Here is a 12,838-nt window from a genome sequence, read left to right as displayed (position 1 = left end):
TAGGTACCTAGGTAATAAAAGACAAGCACAATGTTAGCAGCAAAAACAAAAGTGTGTTTTTTTCCCTTCTAGGCAACCACTTTTTGAGCTCCCTTCTTCCATGTACATAGAGTTTAATAAAATAGGTTTCACGGGCTTTAAGAGCTTGCCATGACTAGACAGGACACGTACATCAATTGTTAAGCTTTTCGGGGGCTATATATTAAGAGGTCATGTCTCTCCGCAACGTAACTGAACGACTAAACTTCATCTCTTCTCTCCCTGGGCGGATCTATTCCTCAGCTATTCAGGCAAAGATGCGGCCCCTTCCTCAGCCTCATTGGATGCCTCACGGCTATCGTGGCGAAATACCCAGAATCATCACCAGCATCCGAGAGATCAATCATACCATGATCAAGACCGAACCCTTATCCATTCTCATTCGGGACCTGCAAGCGACTGGTTTCAAGCGGTGGGGATTTGTCATATTTCGTACTGTGTATACGGAGGAGTCTCAGCGGCTGTGGGAAAGTTACATCGAGTTTCTGAGAGCGTCGGTGGAGGAATACCTTGAGTCCATGGAACTCTCGACACTCTTGAAGCCGCTTCTAGAATGGGTCTTTATCGAAGACCGGGAAACTCTCGATAATGCGACAAAGCAGCACGTGCGCGAGAGCTTTTCAGAATGGACATCTCAACACTCTGTCGAGCGAGACGGTCCTGGGGTAGAGGATGCATTCCAGCAGCAGACTCCAAGGTTCCGCTACTGCATCCACGTTGACCAGAAGTGCCTCGATACCGTTGCCCAGTATGAGGCTTGGGCTGATGCAGGTGCCGAGGGCGACGATAAGCAAGTCGTTTATGTCGTCCTCGACAAGAACTGCCACCGAAAAGGAGAAGGAGAAGGAGAAGGCAGATTTCCCCGCATAGAAGGCTGCAGCAGAGAATACACTGGCTGGCAATATACCAGCGTGCATTGTCTTGCTCATCTCTATGACAAACTGTCCAAGCAGGAGCTGTCGGGATATGACTACACAAGGCCACCCATGGTATTCCCAGCCGACGGGCCCATGCCTACCGATTAAGCTAAAGCTGAAACTGAACCAAGCCAAGGAATTTTACAAGCTTCCAAGTTGAATAGGTTTGATTTCCAGTCACTTATCGATTCGATATGGTACATCTCATCTGTACGCGTACAGACAGGTTATATTCGTATCGAACCGATAAGGACGCTAAGTAGACAGGCAATAAAAGTGATTGACCAAAGCTGCACACGACGATCAGTGGCGCAAACCAAGTGGTTGGAAGTACCATCCAGCTTTGCATCTCTGTCATAAGAGAGAAAGGCTAGTTGCCTGCCCTCCAAGAGGGTAGTTACCCAGTTACCATTCCCTCTGTGAAGACCAAAGAACTCTAGGGGCTCCCCTGATAGACCTGATGATAGGCCCAAAAAGGAAAAGGTAAAAAGAGAAGACCTATGCCTAAGGCAGAGGCTTTAATTCTAAAGAGGACGCCTCTATACCTACAAGCACTTCTGATGGTTCAACATGCCTGTGTATTTGGGGCCACGGCTACTACTAAGATTGCTATTTCATCACTTGAGAGACCCCGATTCTGGCTTCGTCATCCTAGGATAAACATTGACAGCAGCATCGCTCGTTTATGGAGTGCCGGCATACTTGGTATCGGGGCAATCTACACCAGCGGCGACACAGATGGATATTTCTACTTAAGTCGGTCAATGTAGTGAACGGACCTAGAGGTACTAGAAGTACGCTTTATTCCACTCGGAAACCTATAGGCACCGCTGACACTAGCCCAACAGGAGCTATCATGGAGAAATGGGTAGATATGGAAATACAATGAAGTCGTGTAACCATTACGGCGGTAGAGGTGGAATCGACTGACCTAGATACTCTCGAAACATATTAGCTACTATTTACTTCAACTAGATAGGCAGGTACTACCCAGTCATCTATGTGTATAATAATAGAGAGCCGCTTTCTATAGCCCTATAGACGTTCTTATTGTATAGTAGAATGTATAGTCAAAGTTGTACGCTATATGTGTTTCAGCAATATAACTACAGTATTATCTGTTTAGTTTTAACAAAGAGGCTATTGGCACATGTGCCTTATGTAGCTCGAAGTTGTCAAGTGTGTTTAATTTAGGCTATCAAGACGTATAGGACTAAAAGCTATCTCAAACAAAACCCTGACTGAGATGCAAGAAGCCACTCACTTCTAGAAAAATAAAAATAAAAACACTTACAACCTTTCAAACTGAAGCACTCCATTGAGCTCAGCACAGACCTCAGATATTCTGCTAGCCCTCTAGCTCCCACCATCTCGCGAACACTGCATTGACCTTCAGTCCTAGATTGAACTGCAACCTAACTGAGATCTCTGCTAAACTGGCTATTAGCTTGCCTTTAAACTATTTGCCTTTAAGGACTTCTGCTAGTGAGGGTTCTCTGGCCGTTAAGAGGAAGATATATTCGATATATTCTCTATTGCCACAAGACCAAACTTGAGGAAGGGCAACCCGAGTCTCAAAGTTCCTATACTGTATTAGCTATTATACAATATATCGCGATTTCGATTTACTTACGCAGCCAGCGACATATCCGCTCCGAATCAATGATACTTCTTGGGGTCTTCAGGGGGCGGCCTTATGAGCCTAGCCTCGGTTTTGAATTCTGCGACAGTATCCATAACAGTCTTGTAGTTAGCTGGTACGGGGCTTGCTTTTTGGAACGCATTCTCGATCAAGTCCAGCTGTTCAATAACCCATTTACGAGCATTGTCCGTTCGTGCTCGATACCAGTTGTAGTCAAACTCTTGGTGAATTTCATGCAATCTTCTGAGTCTTGGTACAGCGCCTGATATCTGGGAAGAGGTAGCGAGAAGGGCTTATCGATTCTTCTGGATCTGTTCTCGTACTTCTGCTCGGTTCAAATAGCGAAATACAGATATAGTCTTCCTACTAGTCAGTTGAATTCTAAAAGACGCCCATTGAGTGGATAGCACTTACCCATTTAATGGGATCCAGGATTCCATCATGGCCGTTTCCACCTTGGATTGTCGCTTTAAGAAGTTTAGCAAAAAGAGAGGGGTCTTGAACTGTTGCGCCATCGCTGAAAATTCAGCCTTTAACCTGGTTCAGATTACGGTCCAAGAGTAAGAAAGGTGAGCGATTGCCTTTGGAGCCCCATCGATCCATGAAGTAATCGTTTGGGCTCTTTACAACTCGACTTGAACCTGCCGAGGGCAACTTAGGGAGCACGTCTTTTGACCAGTAATCGTATATATCCTTGTAATCAATGGCTTCAGTCACCATGTGAGTCCCGTTTGGCAGTATTCCGGTCATGGCAGTCTCAAGAAGAGCGGTAGCATACTGGAGCTATTATAAAGTCAGTTATGTATGCCGATGCAGGCAGGTCAGAGTATTAGAAAATTTGGTCTCTGGGGTCATGAGAGACGGGATTATTAGGCCATTTCTTTTTGTACCCCAAAATGTAGAAGCCAAATCTTCTGATGCCCTGGTTGGGGTATACGTACATCTGGATTATGGTCTGTGTCAACCGAAGCCTCGATTTGCTTTTTTGTCAAGTCGTTCCTCGACACTACTTCGAGCTTAGTCGCAAAGCAGCTCGCCTTTGCGTCATTCCTATGCGATCAGAGTGTTAGTTAAGAGTTGTGGCATATGGGTGTCCAGTATTCGATCGACTTGCCTGTAGATAAAAAGTGAGGCCTGCGCACCTCGAGTACTACTGTGAAGTACAGTGGAACCAGGGTATCCGCGAGCAGTCACATTGGCAAAGTAATAATTCTTGCCCATCGTAAACTTCCTGCTGAGCTTTCTTCGTCCACTACTCGTTCTGCCTCGTTCCTCAAGGCCCCCCGAAGCTTCAGACCAATCTGCAAATTTGTCCGGACCACAATCATAGCTCTTGTCTATCTCACACAAACCCCGGGAACAGGTAATGGCTTTCGGGTTGTGTTGACAGCAGAGTGCTTTGCGTCAGCCCCCTTAAGAGATATCAGGTTAGCAATAATGTCTTTGACCCCACGAAACTCGATACATACATGCGCAGGAGTCTTTGTCGCCTCCATAACCTTCTGTCCCAACTGTGACTTCGTAGTTGGCACATGAGTTCTCTGCACAATCACCTTGTCCAACCCAGTGACAGTCTATCAGGGGTTCAGGCTTAGATTTTGGACAGCACAGGTGTGTTCCAAACCAAAGAATCGAACAATGGCGAGGGAATTGGGTAGAGTAGGCGAGTGAGTTTTCGTCCTCACTGCACTTGCCACCGCTATAGTTATCAAAGTTAGCAAACGTTATCCCATGGTAATAATGTAAAAGAATATGATCTCACCAGCCAGTCCACCTGCACCCGGATAGTAGTTCATCGTATTCTTCCTCTTCACAGCAGAATGCTTTCCATCCTCGGCCACACCCGTAGTTGCTTGACTCTGTTTTGAAACCACCACCGCGTTTTGATTGGAACAATCTGACCTCGCCAGTATGGCACTGGCCGTTGCAATCTCCACCACTACCACGCCATGTACATGTCTTGGGAGCAATGGTTTCTTCGCAACATATGGCTTTCCCTTTGGAGGTCCAGTACTATCGGACATTGTTAGTGATAAAGCTGGGAATGGTCACAGCCGATAAGACAAGGGCCAAATAAACTTATACTTACACCGCAGACCTCAAACCCGACTTTCTTGTAACCCAAACGGCAAGAATTATCGCTCTTCTTTTCGCATGTGTCAGATTTGTAGCAACGATCGTCCATTAGCCCAAAGTATCGGTTGTGTTCTCTTTACCTGTAAACAGGTATTCTGATACAGCTGCTCCCATAGATGGTTTATCCAGGTTACCGTCATCCTGGCTGTCAGCAGATCCTTGAACCAGAACAAACAAGGAGAGAAAGATGAAAAGAGTCAATACAAATCGTTAGACTTGTGAGAAGGCATGGCCCCTTGCGGAAGCCGACTTTGGAGCCATGAGAAACATGGATAGATTCGATCGAGAGGAGAGTGGTCTTCTTTTCTTTCGATGGAAATTTGTTTAATACAGAAGAAACCGAGAAGTAGGGATATTTACTTGTATAAATAGTCCTAATGTCCAACCTTTTCTTTTTATCTCTTCAGGTAAGTTTCTACAACGTAAGTTAAGCTCACGAATTAGGAACTAAACTCTCAGTTGTTGCTGTGGGTAGGGCATTCTGACTTGCTTCCTCCATTTCTCCCAAGATTTGCAAAAATTTAATGCATATGTTGTATTATAGTATCCTGCTGGGTTGGCTTTAAATCGCGTCGTCACAACTGGATATGGTCCACCAAGCTTAGAAAGATCGAAAATATGTCTATTGGCACAGATTTCCCCAACCGAGGGCCTCTACAGTAACAGCTTGCGCAGCCAGTAGAGGCAGTAGAAATGCCAGTAGATCCAGCCGATACATTGAGAAGACCTGGGACGATTTCCAGCCTACTCATTTTGTCTTGATCTAAATTCAGTTGTCGTAAGAGCAACCCTACTATCCCTATCTACTGAGCTTCGATTTGTCAGGACAACCAAACTTACTATTATGAATATGACGTGTATTGAAGAGAGTTGGACATCTACTGAAAGACAAAATGCATAGATAATCCGAGAAAACTTTACAAAACACATGACAGAATTTTCTCAGCTCATGGCAACCTAGTTCTGACCACCATGAACACGCACGCACAGCAACGAAGTCTATAGTCACCGCCTAGAGCATACATGGTAAGTTTTTTTCCTTCTTCTTTTTTCACTCAGTTTCGCCCTGAGTTTGCTTGAAACAGAGCTCTGACTTGACTTAGACTCTTATTATGCAGATCGAAAGTGGCAGTAAGTTCTTGTATCTGTGCGTGATCATACCTAGACAAAAACTTAGATAAGCTTCAAATTTTATGGTTGCGCAATACTCCCTCCTATAGTCCTTATAAGAAGAGACTATCCTGAATTTTCTTACCTTTGCATCTATCCTCTCAGTCCAACCACACCACCACCCAAGCACGATGAAGATTCTCTTGGCCATACCTGTAGTGGCATCGTTCCTCCAGGCAGCTGTCGGTCAGCAGCTGGGCTGAGTATACCCTTATGACTCTATGGCACTGAGTGAGAAATGCCTGTCGATGTTGAACACTACCATTCCAGCATGCTCACCTGCATTGATGGAAAATGCTCCCGGGCCATAAGCAGAGACAAAACACAGAGAGACATGACTAACTGTGGTAATAGTCAAATCATGTACGACATTCTGGACAGTGAAACCTTGAGCAAGGTCTGCCATGAACGCTACTATACCAGTTTGAAGGAGTTTCGAGCCAAGGTCGTATCTGCATGCAACACTGAGATGGATGCAGTGGCCTTTAAACACAAAAACACCATCTTTCCACGTATGTATAACCCGTTCGTACTGGGATATCTATGTCATGAGACTGACTCTCTTGTTAGCAACGTATATGGTCGATCTTCTGCTGCTTTCATATGAAGTCTATTGCTATCAAGACCTGTGAGTGATGCTAGAGCAGACACGCTGACACATGACTAATTGGCATCAGGGACACTGGGAAATTCTGCGATCTTCAGTTGGCAGAATGGCGAAATCACAGGGAGTCAGACAAACCACTTAGGTGTGAGGACTGTCTTCTTGGTCCACAGAGGGTGCAGCTGCAAGCACCTATCGGCTATGACCAGGACGATGCAGACAAGTTCCATGACTTGACGTCGAGTTGCAGTGCTACTGGCTATGAATATGCAACACCCACGCAGTATGCAACAGGGTCCACCGATTGCTCGGGCCCAGGTGACCACGACGACTATGTGGTTGTACCTCGACTACATCTACCTCTGGAATGATATAGGAGATTGATGGTGTTGTTGACTTTAGAAGCTAGAGGTTTTATTAAAGGAAAACCCAGAGAGGAGGAGAATGACACCAGTTAATGAGGAATGTACCCAAGCCTTTTGATACTACTAGAGAGGCAGGCCGCTGGAGGTGTAAGAGACGAAATTGGCAAATCAGTTTATGCTGCTTAGGCAATGATATGAAGCTGTTTGTTTTTACACCCTTAAACGTAGAGACCAACTTTGCCTTGGTCGAGGATACACATTTCCGGGTCACCATGTATGTATGATGCGTGTCAGCTGCAGATTCGATTCGCTTTTTTGTCAATGTATTTCTTGGAAAGACATCGAGCCTTCGACAAGTAGATAGCCCATACTACAACTTGAGCTGCTCACCCTTCTGTCGGTCTATAATTTGTCTCAAAACCAACGCCGACTTCTTAGGGGTTCTCTCCAATGTCTTGTAATCGGTAAATGTCACCCCGAACCGGGGTCCATACCCATCAGACCACTCAAGATTATCCATCAAAGACCAGGCAAAGTAGCCCTGGATAACCGAACCGTCCTCTGTTACAGATTTACCAATCGCGTCTAGATGATCCTCAAAATACTTGATGCGATATTCATCCTGCACAGACTCCTCCCGGCTCATCATTTCCTCCCCTGGACAGGGACAGCCATTTTCTGTAATAATGATGGGCTTGCCGTAAAGGCGATATACCCTCGTGAGATGCTTGCGAAAGAGATCAGGGCAGGATCGCAGCCAGTGAAGTCCGCTCTCTAGACCGACAGGCTCACCGGCCTTGTTGGTCTGTAGCTCATCAAGGTTACCAATGAAATCGGTATCCAGGGCTGGGCTGCTTCTGTGTCGTGCAAATTGAGAGGTGTAGTAGTTCATGCCATAGAAATCAGTCTCTGCTGAGCGGAGAAGTTGCATGTCGTCGGGTGTGAAAGCTGGCAAACGCCCTTTGAGTTGGTCGCGCATACACTGAGGGTAACCTTGACCCAAGCTGTTGGGATATCAGTGATGAGTACTTCCATCATTTAGAAGGGACTTACAAGATAGGGTTAGCGAACCATCCGATATGAAACTGCATGCGTCTTTCAGCAGCTTCGCTATCTTGCGGGTCGTTCTTGTCCCATGGTTCGTAGTAGTCGCCGTTCAACGAGATGCCTATTGAGCCGTTTTGTGACTGGCGGAAATCTTTGTTGTAGGCCGCTACAGCACGCGCATGGCTCATGATGAGAGCCTTTCCAACAATCCAAGGTTCAGTAGATGTGTCACCTTCTGTAGACTGGGGATTGATGCTACTTCGACCAGGAGCATTGCCTCCTGTTGCGTACCCCTATGATGAATGGTCAGTCGATTACATCGTTGTTTGAGCTATAACAGGCACGACTCACAAAGATGGACACAATCCAAGGTTCATTTAGCGTGATCCAGTGTTTAACACGATCGCCGAATCTCTCATAACACAGTCTCGCATAGCGCTCAAAGTCAAGCTGGGACTCTTCAACATCCAGCCAACCACCATAGCGCTCATGCAGAGCCTGCGGTAAGTCCCAATGGTATAGCGTAACCCAAGGAGTGATACCACGGGCAAGACAACCATCGATGACTCTGTCGTAAAACGCAATGCCAGCCTCATTTATGGGATCATGTCGACCGCCAAGAGGAATTACACGCGACCACGAAATAGAGAAGCGATACATGTCTGATCCATAGCGTTTCAAGAGATCAAGGTCTTCGTCTAATCGATGATAGTGATCGCATGCAATATCACCGTTGGCACCTTTTGTTCGGGTTGGTTCGAGATGGCAAAATGTATCCCAGATTGAGGGCCCTCGACCATCTTCAGCTACCGCACCTTCGATTTGGTAGGATGCAGTAGCGAAGCCGAGTTTGAAGTTGCGGGGGAGAGAAGCCATTGCAACGTTTGTCTTGTAAGTCGATGTGAACTGCTCAACAAGGAACTTGCTTTATTGGCATTCTTTATAACAAAATGGTCCGATAATAACGGCAACACGATCCTTGTTATTAGTTACAAAGGAACTTATGTTACGGATCATACATAGGGCATTTCCGCTGATCATGAACAGCAGTGTATATTTCGCCGACACATTTCCCCGTCGGGCTAAAAGGGTGCGTCTATTCGTGTCTAGCTTGATCTCCCATTTCTCCGTTTGCCCGTAGCTTGGAACTTAGACCCTGACTATTCCCCACGGGGAAAGCCAGAACCACGATCTGGGGTAAGCGTAGCGGATTTCGTTCCGCAGCAGGTTTTGTTACTATAGCATTTACGAACAAATCTGTGCCCTCAGACCATTGCAGCTTGTTTATAAAATTGTGATACTTCGCCAGCTTCTTCATGATGGAACTACACTTGGATTCTCAGTCGATTCTTGTCCATTGAAAACACATCTGAATCCTGTCACAGAACCTCACAATGGCTCCGAAAGTGGCCCACGCCACCGAAGACATCCAGTCACCTATCGATTTGACCACGATTGCTCCATTTTGGAGACGCAAGAATGGAGTTCTTCTCTATTTCCTTCTCACCTCCTCGCTGTTTGCCAGTATGGCGCTGGGCATCGACGGGTATGTACTTCCCTCCAATGTTAAATCCTACCTATACTAACAACAAGTCAGCTCTATGACCAACGCTCTTCAGACGCTCGAAAGCTGGCAAGATCGTTTCGGCCATCCTACCGGTTCTAAACTTGGTTTCTTTGGAGCTTCCAATGCTATTGGGGGAGTCATTCCCTTTATTTTCCTCAGCTGGATCAGTGACGTCGCTGGCCGCCGCGTGCCAACAGCACTGGGATCAGTGGTTATCATAGCAGGCGTTATGGTCCAGCTCTTTGCTACATCGCTTAACATGTTTATTGGCGGAAAGATTGTTCTTGGAATCGGCTCCTCGCTCATCCAGATGGGTGCTCCCGTTCTTGTAACAGAGCTATCACATCCCAAGGAGCGCGTGCAGATCACAACATTGTACAACACCAATATTGTTCTTGGCTACGTTATTGGTGCGTGGGCCACATATGGGTGTTTTCGCATTCCCAATCAGTGGTCATGGAAGCTTCCTACTCTCGTGCAAGTTATCCCATCAGCGTACCAGCTTATTCTCATATTTTTCTGCCCCGAATCACCTCGTTGGTTGATTGCCAAGGGCAAAGTTGATCAAGCACGCGAGATTCTCATCAAATACCACGGAGAAGGTGATGCGAATAGTGAGCTGGTCAAGTTCGAGTGTGCAGAGATTCAACAGTTTATCGACAAGGAAGCCGAACAGAACATGGCATGGAAGGAGTTCTTCTCCTCTATTCCGAACATCAAACGCCTTTCACTCTGTTTTGCAACTGCACTGTTCAGTCAGAGCTCCGGAAATCTTCTCGTATCCAACTACTTGACGCAGATTCTGAAAGACACGGGTATCAAGGCCGAGAAGGACATCACACTGGTGAATGGCATGGTGACTATCTGGCAGTACATCGTTGCTATCACCATGACGCTCCTAGTTGACAGGTTCAAGCGTCGCACATTCTTCCTTGTTGGATCTGGTGGTGTCCTTGTGACATTCATCATGTGGACCATTGCTGCAAAGCAATACCTCGAGGGATCGTTGGCCGGCGGACGTGTTGTTTTGGCGTGCATCTTTCTCTTCCAAGGTTTTTATACTTTTGGATGGACGAATTTGGTCGTGACATATCCGCTTGAGATTGTCACCTACCAAATGCGAGCAAAGACCTGGGCATTTGTGCTCCTTACTATCCAGGTGGCGTCCATCTTCGGTGGGTATGTCAACCCCATTGGACTGGAGGCTATCGGATGGAAGTTTTACATTTACTACTGTGTCTGGGTCGCTATCATCTTCCTGGTTGTATACTTCTTCTTTGTCGAGACGTCTGGACCCACGCTTGAGGAATTGACATATCTGTTTGAGGGAAAGAGTACAAAGCAGGAAATGATCAAGGAGATTGAAATAAAGAAGGAAGAGCATGATTTCGTTCATGAAAAGGGAGTCTGAAGTTTCAGTACAGTACAGGGAAAGTTCTAGTCTAGTTGTCACTCTGTTGAATATCAATTTCACCTATATTACTATCGCAGAAGTATTTCGCAATGCATCAGAAGCCTTAGAGTCCAACCGAGTAAGGAGATCGAGAAGAACTGTAAAATCGCTCCGAGCTCTCATGGCAATCGGCGAAGACCCATTTCTGTGTATAATCTCCAAAAGACTCGCTCCAGTGAGTCTTATCTTTTCGACCTAGTTGTAATAGCGGTCAACCAGCTTGAATCAGTTTCTCAACGGCAGAATTTACTTACATAAGGCTCGCCGTTTACCTGCAGCGACCAAAAGGGTGCTTCTTGTATGACACGCAGCATATCCCGGGCAATTTCCGTCTTGCGGAGATCAGAATGTCCCATCTCGGCCTTATAGAATGGCAGATTCTCTAGCTTTTGAGTAATGACCATTCTGAGGCAATGGATTGACACTTGGAGGTTCGCGCACTGAATCAAGAACTGTTTGGCGGTTTCTCTCGAGCCATCCACCAACGCGGCGAACGTGTATGATTGCAGATAAGGGGGGAGATCATCCAGACACGTGATGAAGCGGACATAAAGTTCATCAAGGCGATCCTTGTCTTGCGCGCTGAACAAAGACTGGAGATTTGCCATGCCCAAGTCTTGGTGCCCTCGATCATGCATTAGTCTCAGCTCCAACAACAGATCAGATGCGTTTTGCCATAGACGCAGGTTGGCATTGAAACCTTCTATGCAGGTTATTCTAACGACATCGGAATTAGTTACGAGATTACCGGGGGAGAGAACTGGAGCCTCGTCCTCAATGCCTGAAGGATATGCCGTGGTGATTCCTGACTCAAACGAGAATTTATGTATAGTAATAGGGCGATTGTTGAGTATGGCAGCAGATTTATCACCCATGTAAACAATCCAGAAAGCTCTGCGGCGCAACTCAGCTTCGACAGGCTGCAAACCTTCGAGGGAAGTTTCTAGATTCAACTGCATCACTTGTGCTAGTCTCGTAGCTTCTCCAAAGATATGCCACGAGTACTTGGGCTTCCCTGCAGCATGAAGGCAATTGGAGTGAAAGTATCGGATAGTGATGGAGTTTGCATTCGGGCTTTCCAACTCGGCCTCGAGAAATTGGTTCAAACAGGCCCGCGAGGCATTGAGAAAGATGTCAGCCACGGATTGACCCTCTGGGAAAAGATCTTTTGGTAGCAGAAATGCGGCTTCGGCGCAAACAGCTGTTATTAGAGTGAAGGTCGTTTCTGGCCACAACTCCAAAAGCCCCGTGCCACGGGCTATAGGGAACTGCGTAAAATACGACAAAGAATCGCGGAGACTTGGCTCATGTACCAGAGGCGTGAGTGGATAGAGATATTCGAAGAACAGATCGAAGCATCGGGTCACGAAATGATGCAAATCATTCGTGATAAAAGCCAACGCCCCCGACAAGTCCTGCCATCGTTGTTGACTAGTCGTCGCATCACTCGATACAGACACAGACACAGGGCTGACCATCAAAGAAGGCGAAAGCCCGAGATGAACGGCACTGGAATCCCAGCCAGCGGAGGAATCATTGCTGGCGGATGCAGTCAGTTCCACCGTCAAATTTTCCCCCGTTTGTCCTCGGCCTCGACCTTGAGATCGAGACTTCCTCGTCCGGGCTTTGGGGCCTCGGCGGGAAATGGGGAGATCAAAGGTGCATCTAGCCCCTGATTCCCTGCAGCCGTTGCAGCGATCCTCCAAGTCTCTGAGGACACACTGTTGCTCATCAGCTGAGTGCTCGCTTATTGAATTTCGCCGGTGCAGATGTCTTACCCTTGCTTTTCGCCGACGGCATCGGTCACAGAATGTACTTGCTGGTCCTTTTTGGTTTGGCGTGTTGGTATTAAAAGGACTCTGGAGACGTGGGCGTGGGGCTGGTGACCATTGTGGTAT

General features: G+C 46.7%; 6 protein-coding genes across 6 annotated transcripts; 3 read left to right on the top strand and 3 right to left on the bottom strand.

Annotated features, from left to right (window-relative positions):
• Nucleotides 1-323: 323 nt before the first annotated feature.
• On the top strand, nucleotides 324-1,064 carry FGSG_07354 (uncharacterized protein; the record flags this gene model as incomplete). Its single annotated transcript, XM_011328813.1, has 1 exon — nucleotides 324-1,064. The coding sequence occupies one exon, from the start codon at nucleotides 324-326 to the stop codon at nucleotides 1,062-1,064; it is 741 nt and encodes a 246-aa protein (XP_011327115.1).
• Nucleotides 1,065-2,615: 1,551 nt separating this feature from the next.
• Nucleotides 2,616-4,622, bottom strand: FGSG_07353 (uncharacterized protein; the record flags this gene model as incomplete). The annotated part of the gene is made up of 9 exons (XM_011328812.1): nucleotides 2,616-2,867; nucleotides 3,013-3,065; nucleotides 3,150-3,381; nucleotides 3,540-3,648; nucleotides 3,741-3,748; nucleotides 3,951-4,010; nucleotides 4,068-4,172; nucleotides 4,284-4,297; nucleotides 4,361-4,622. The coding sequence occupies 9 exons, from the start codon at nucleotides 4,620-4,622 to the stop codon at nucleotides 2,616-2,618; spliced, it is 1,095 nt and encodes a 364-aa protein (XP_011327114.1).
• Nucleotides 4,623-5,757: 1,135 nt separating this feature from the next.
• Nucleotides 5,758-6,879, top strand: FGSG_07352 (uncharacterized protein; the record flags this gene model as incomplete). The annotated part of the gene is made up of 6 exons (XM_011328811.1): nucleotides 5,758-5,760; nucleotides 5,853-5,865; nucleotides 5,955-6,090; nucleotides 6,259-6,416; nucleotides 6,475-6,532; nucleotides 6,582-6,879. 6 exons carry the CDS (start codon nucleotides 5,758-5,760, stop codon nucleotides 6,877-6,879), a joined length of 666 nt encoding a protein of 221 aa, XP_011327113.1.
• Nucleotides 6,880-7,243: 364 nt separating this feature from the next.
• FGSG_07351 (uncharacterized protein) lies at nucleotides 7,244-8,796 on the bottom strand (the record flags this gene model as incomplete). The annotated part of the gene is made up of 3 exons (XM_011328810.1): nucleotides 7,244-7,877; nucleotides 7,927-8,213; nucleotides 8,272-8,796. The coding sequence occupies 3 exons, from the start codon at nucleotides 8,794-8,796 to the stop codon at nucleotides 7,244-7,246; spliced, it is 1,446 nt and encodes a 481-aa protein (XP_011327112.1).
• Nucleotides 8,797-9,314: 518 nt separating this feature from the next.
• Nucleotides 9,315-10,898, top strand: FGSG_07350 (uncharacterized protein; the record flags this gene model as incomplete). The annotated part of the gene is made up of 2 exons (XM_011328809.1): nucleotides 9,315-9,466; nucleotides 9,518-10,898. 2 exons carry the CDS (start codon nucleotides 9,315-9,317, stop codon nucleotides 10,896-10,898), a joined length of 1,533 nt encoding a protein of 510 aa, XP_011327111.1.
• Nucleotides 10,899-10,961: 63 nt separating this feature from the next.
• Nucleotides 10,962-11,899, bottom strand: FGSG_13135 (uncharacterized protein; the record flags this gene model as incomplete). The annotated part of the gene is made up of 2 exons (XM_011328808.1): nucleotides 10,962-11,135; nucleotides 11,195-11,899. The coding sequence occupies 2 exons, from the start codon at nucleotides 11,897-11,899 to the stop codon at nucleotides 10,962-10,964; spliced, it is 879 nt and encodes a 292-aa protein (XP_011327110.1).
• Between the last annotated feature and the right edge of the window lie 939 nt (nucleotides 11,900-12,838).

This window comes from Fusarium graminearum, chromosome 4 (assembly GCF_000240135.3).
Source record: "Fusarium graminearum PH-1 chromosome 4, whole genome shotgun sequence".
Classification (NCBI taxonomy): Eukaryota; Fungi; Ascomycota; class Sordariomycetes; order Hypocreales; family Nectriaceae; genus Fusarium; species Fusarium graminearum.
The sequence above is the reverse complement of the archived record's forward strand: the minus strand, read 5'-3'. Positions and strand labels throughout refer to the sequence as shown.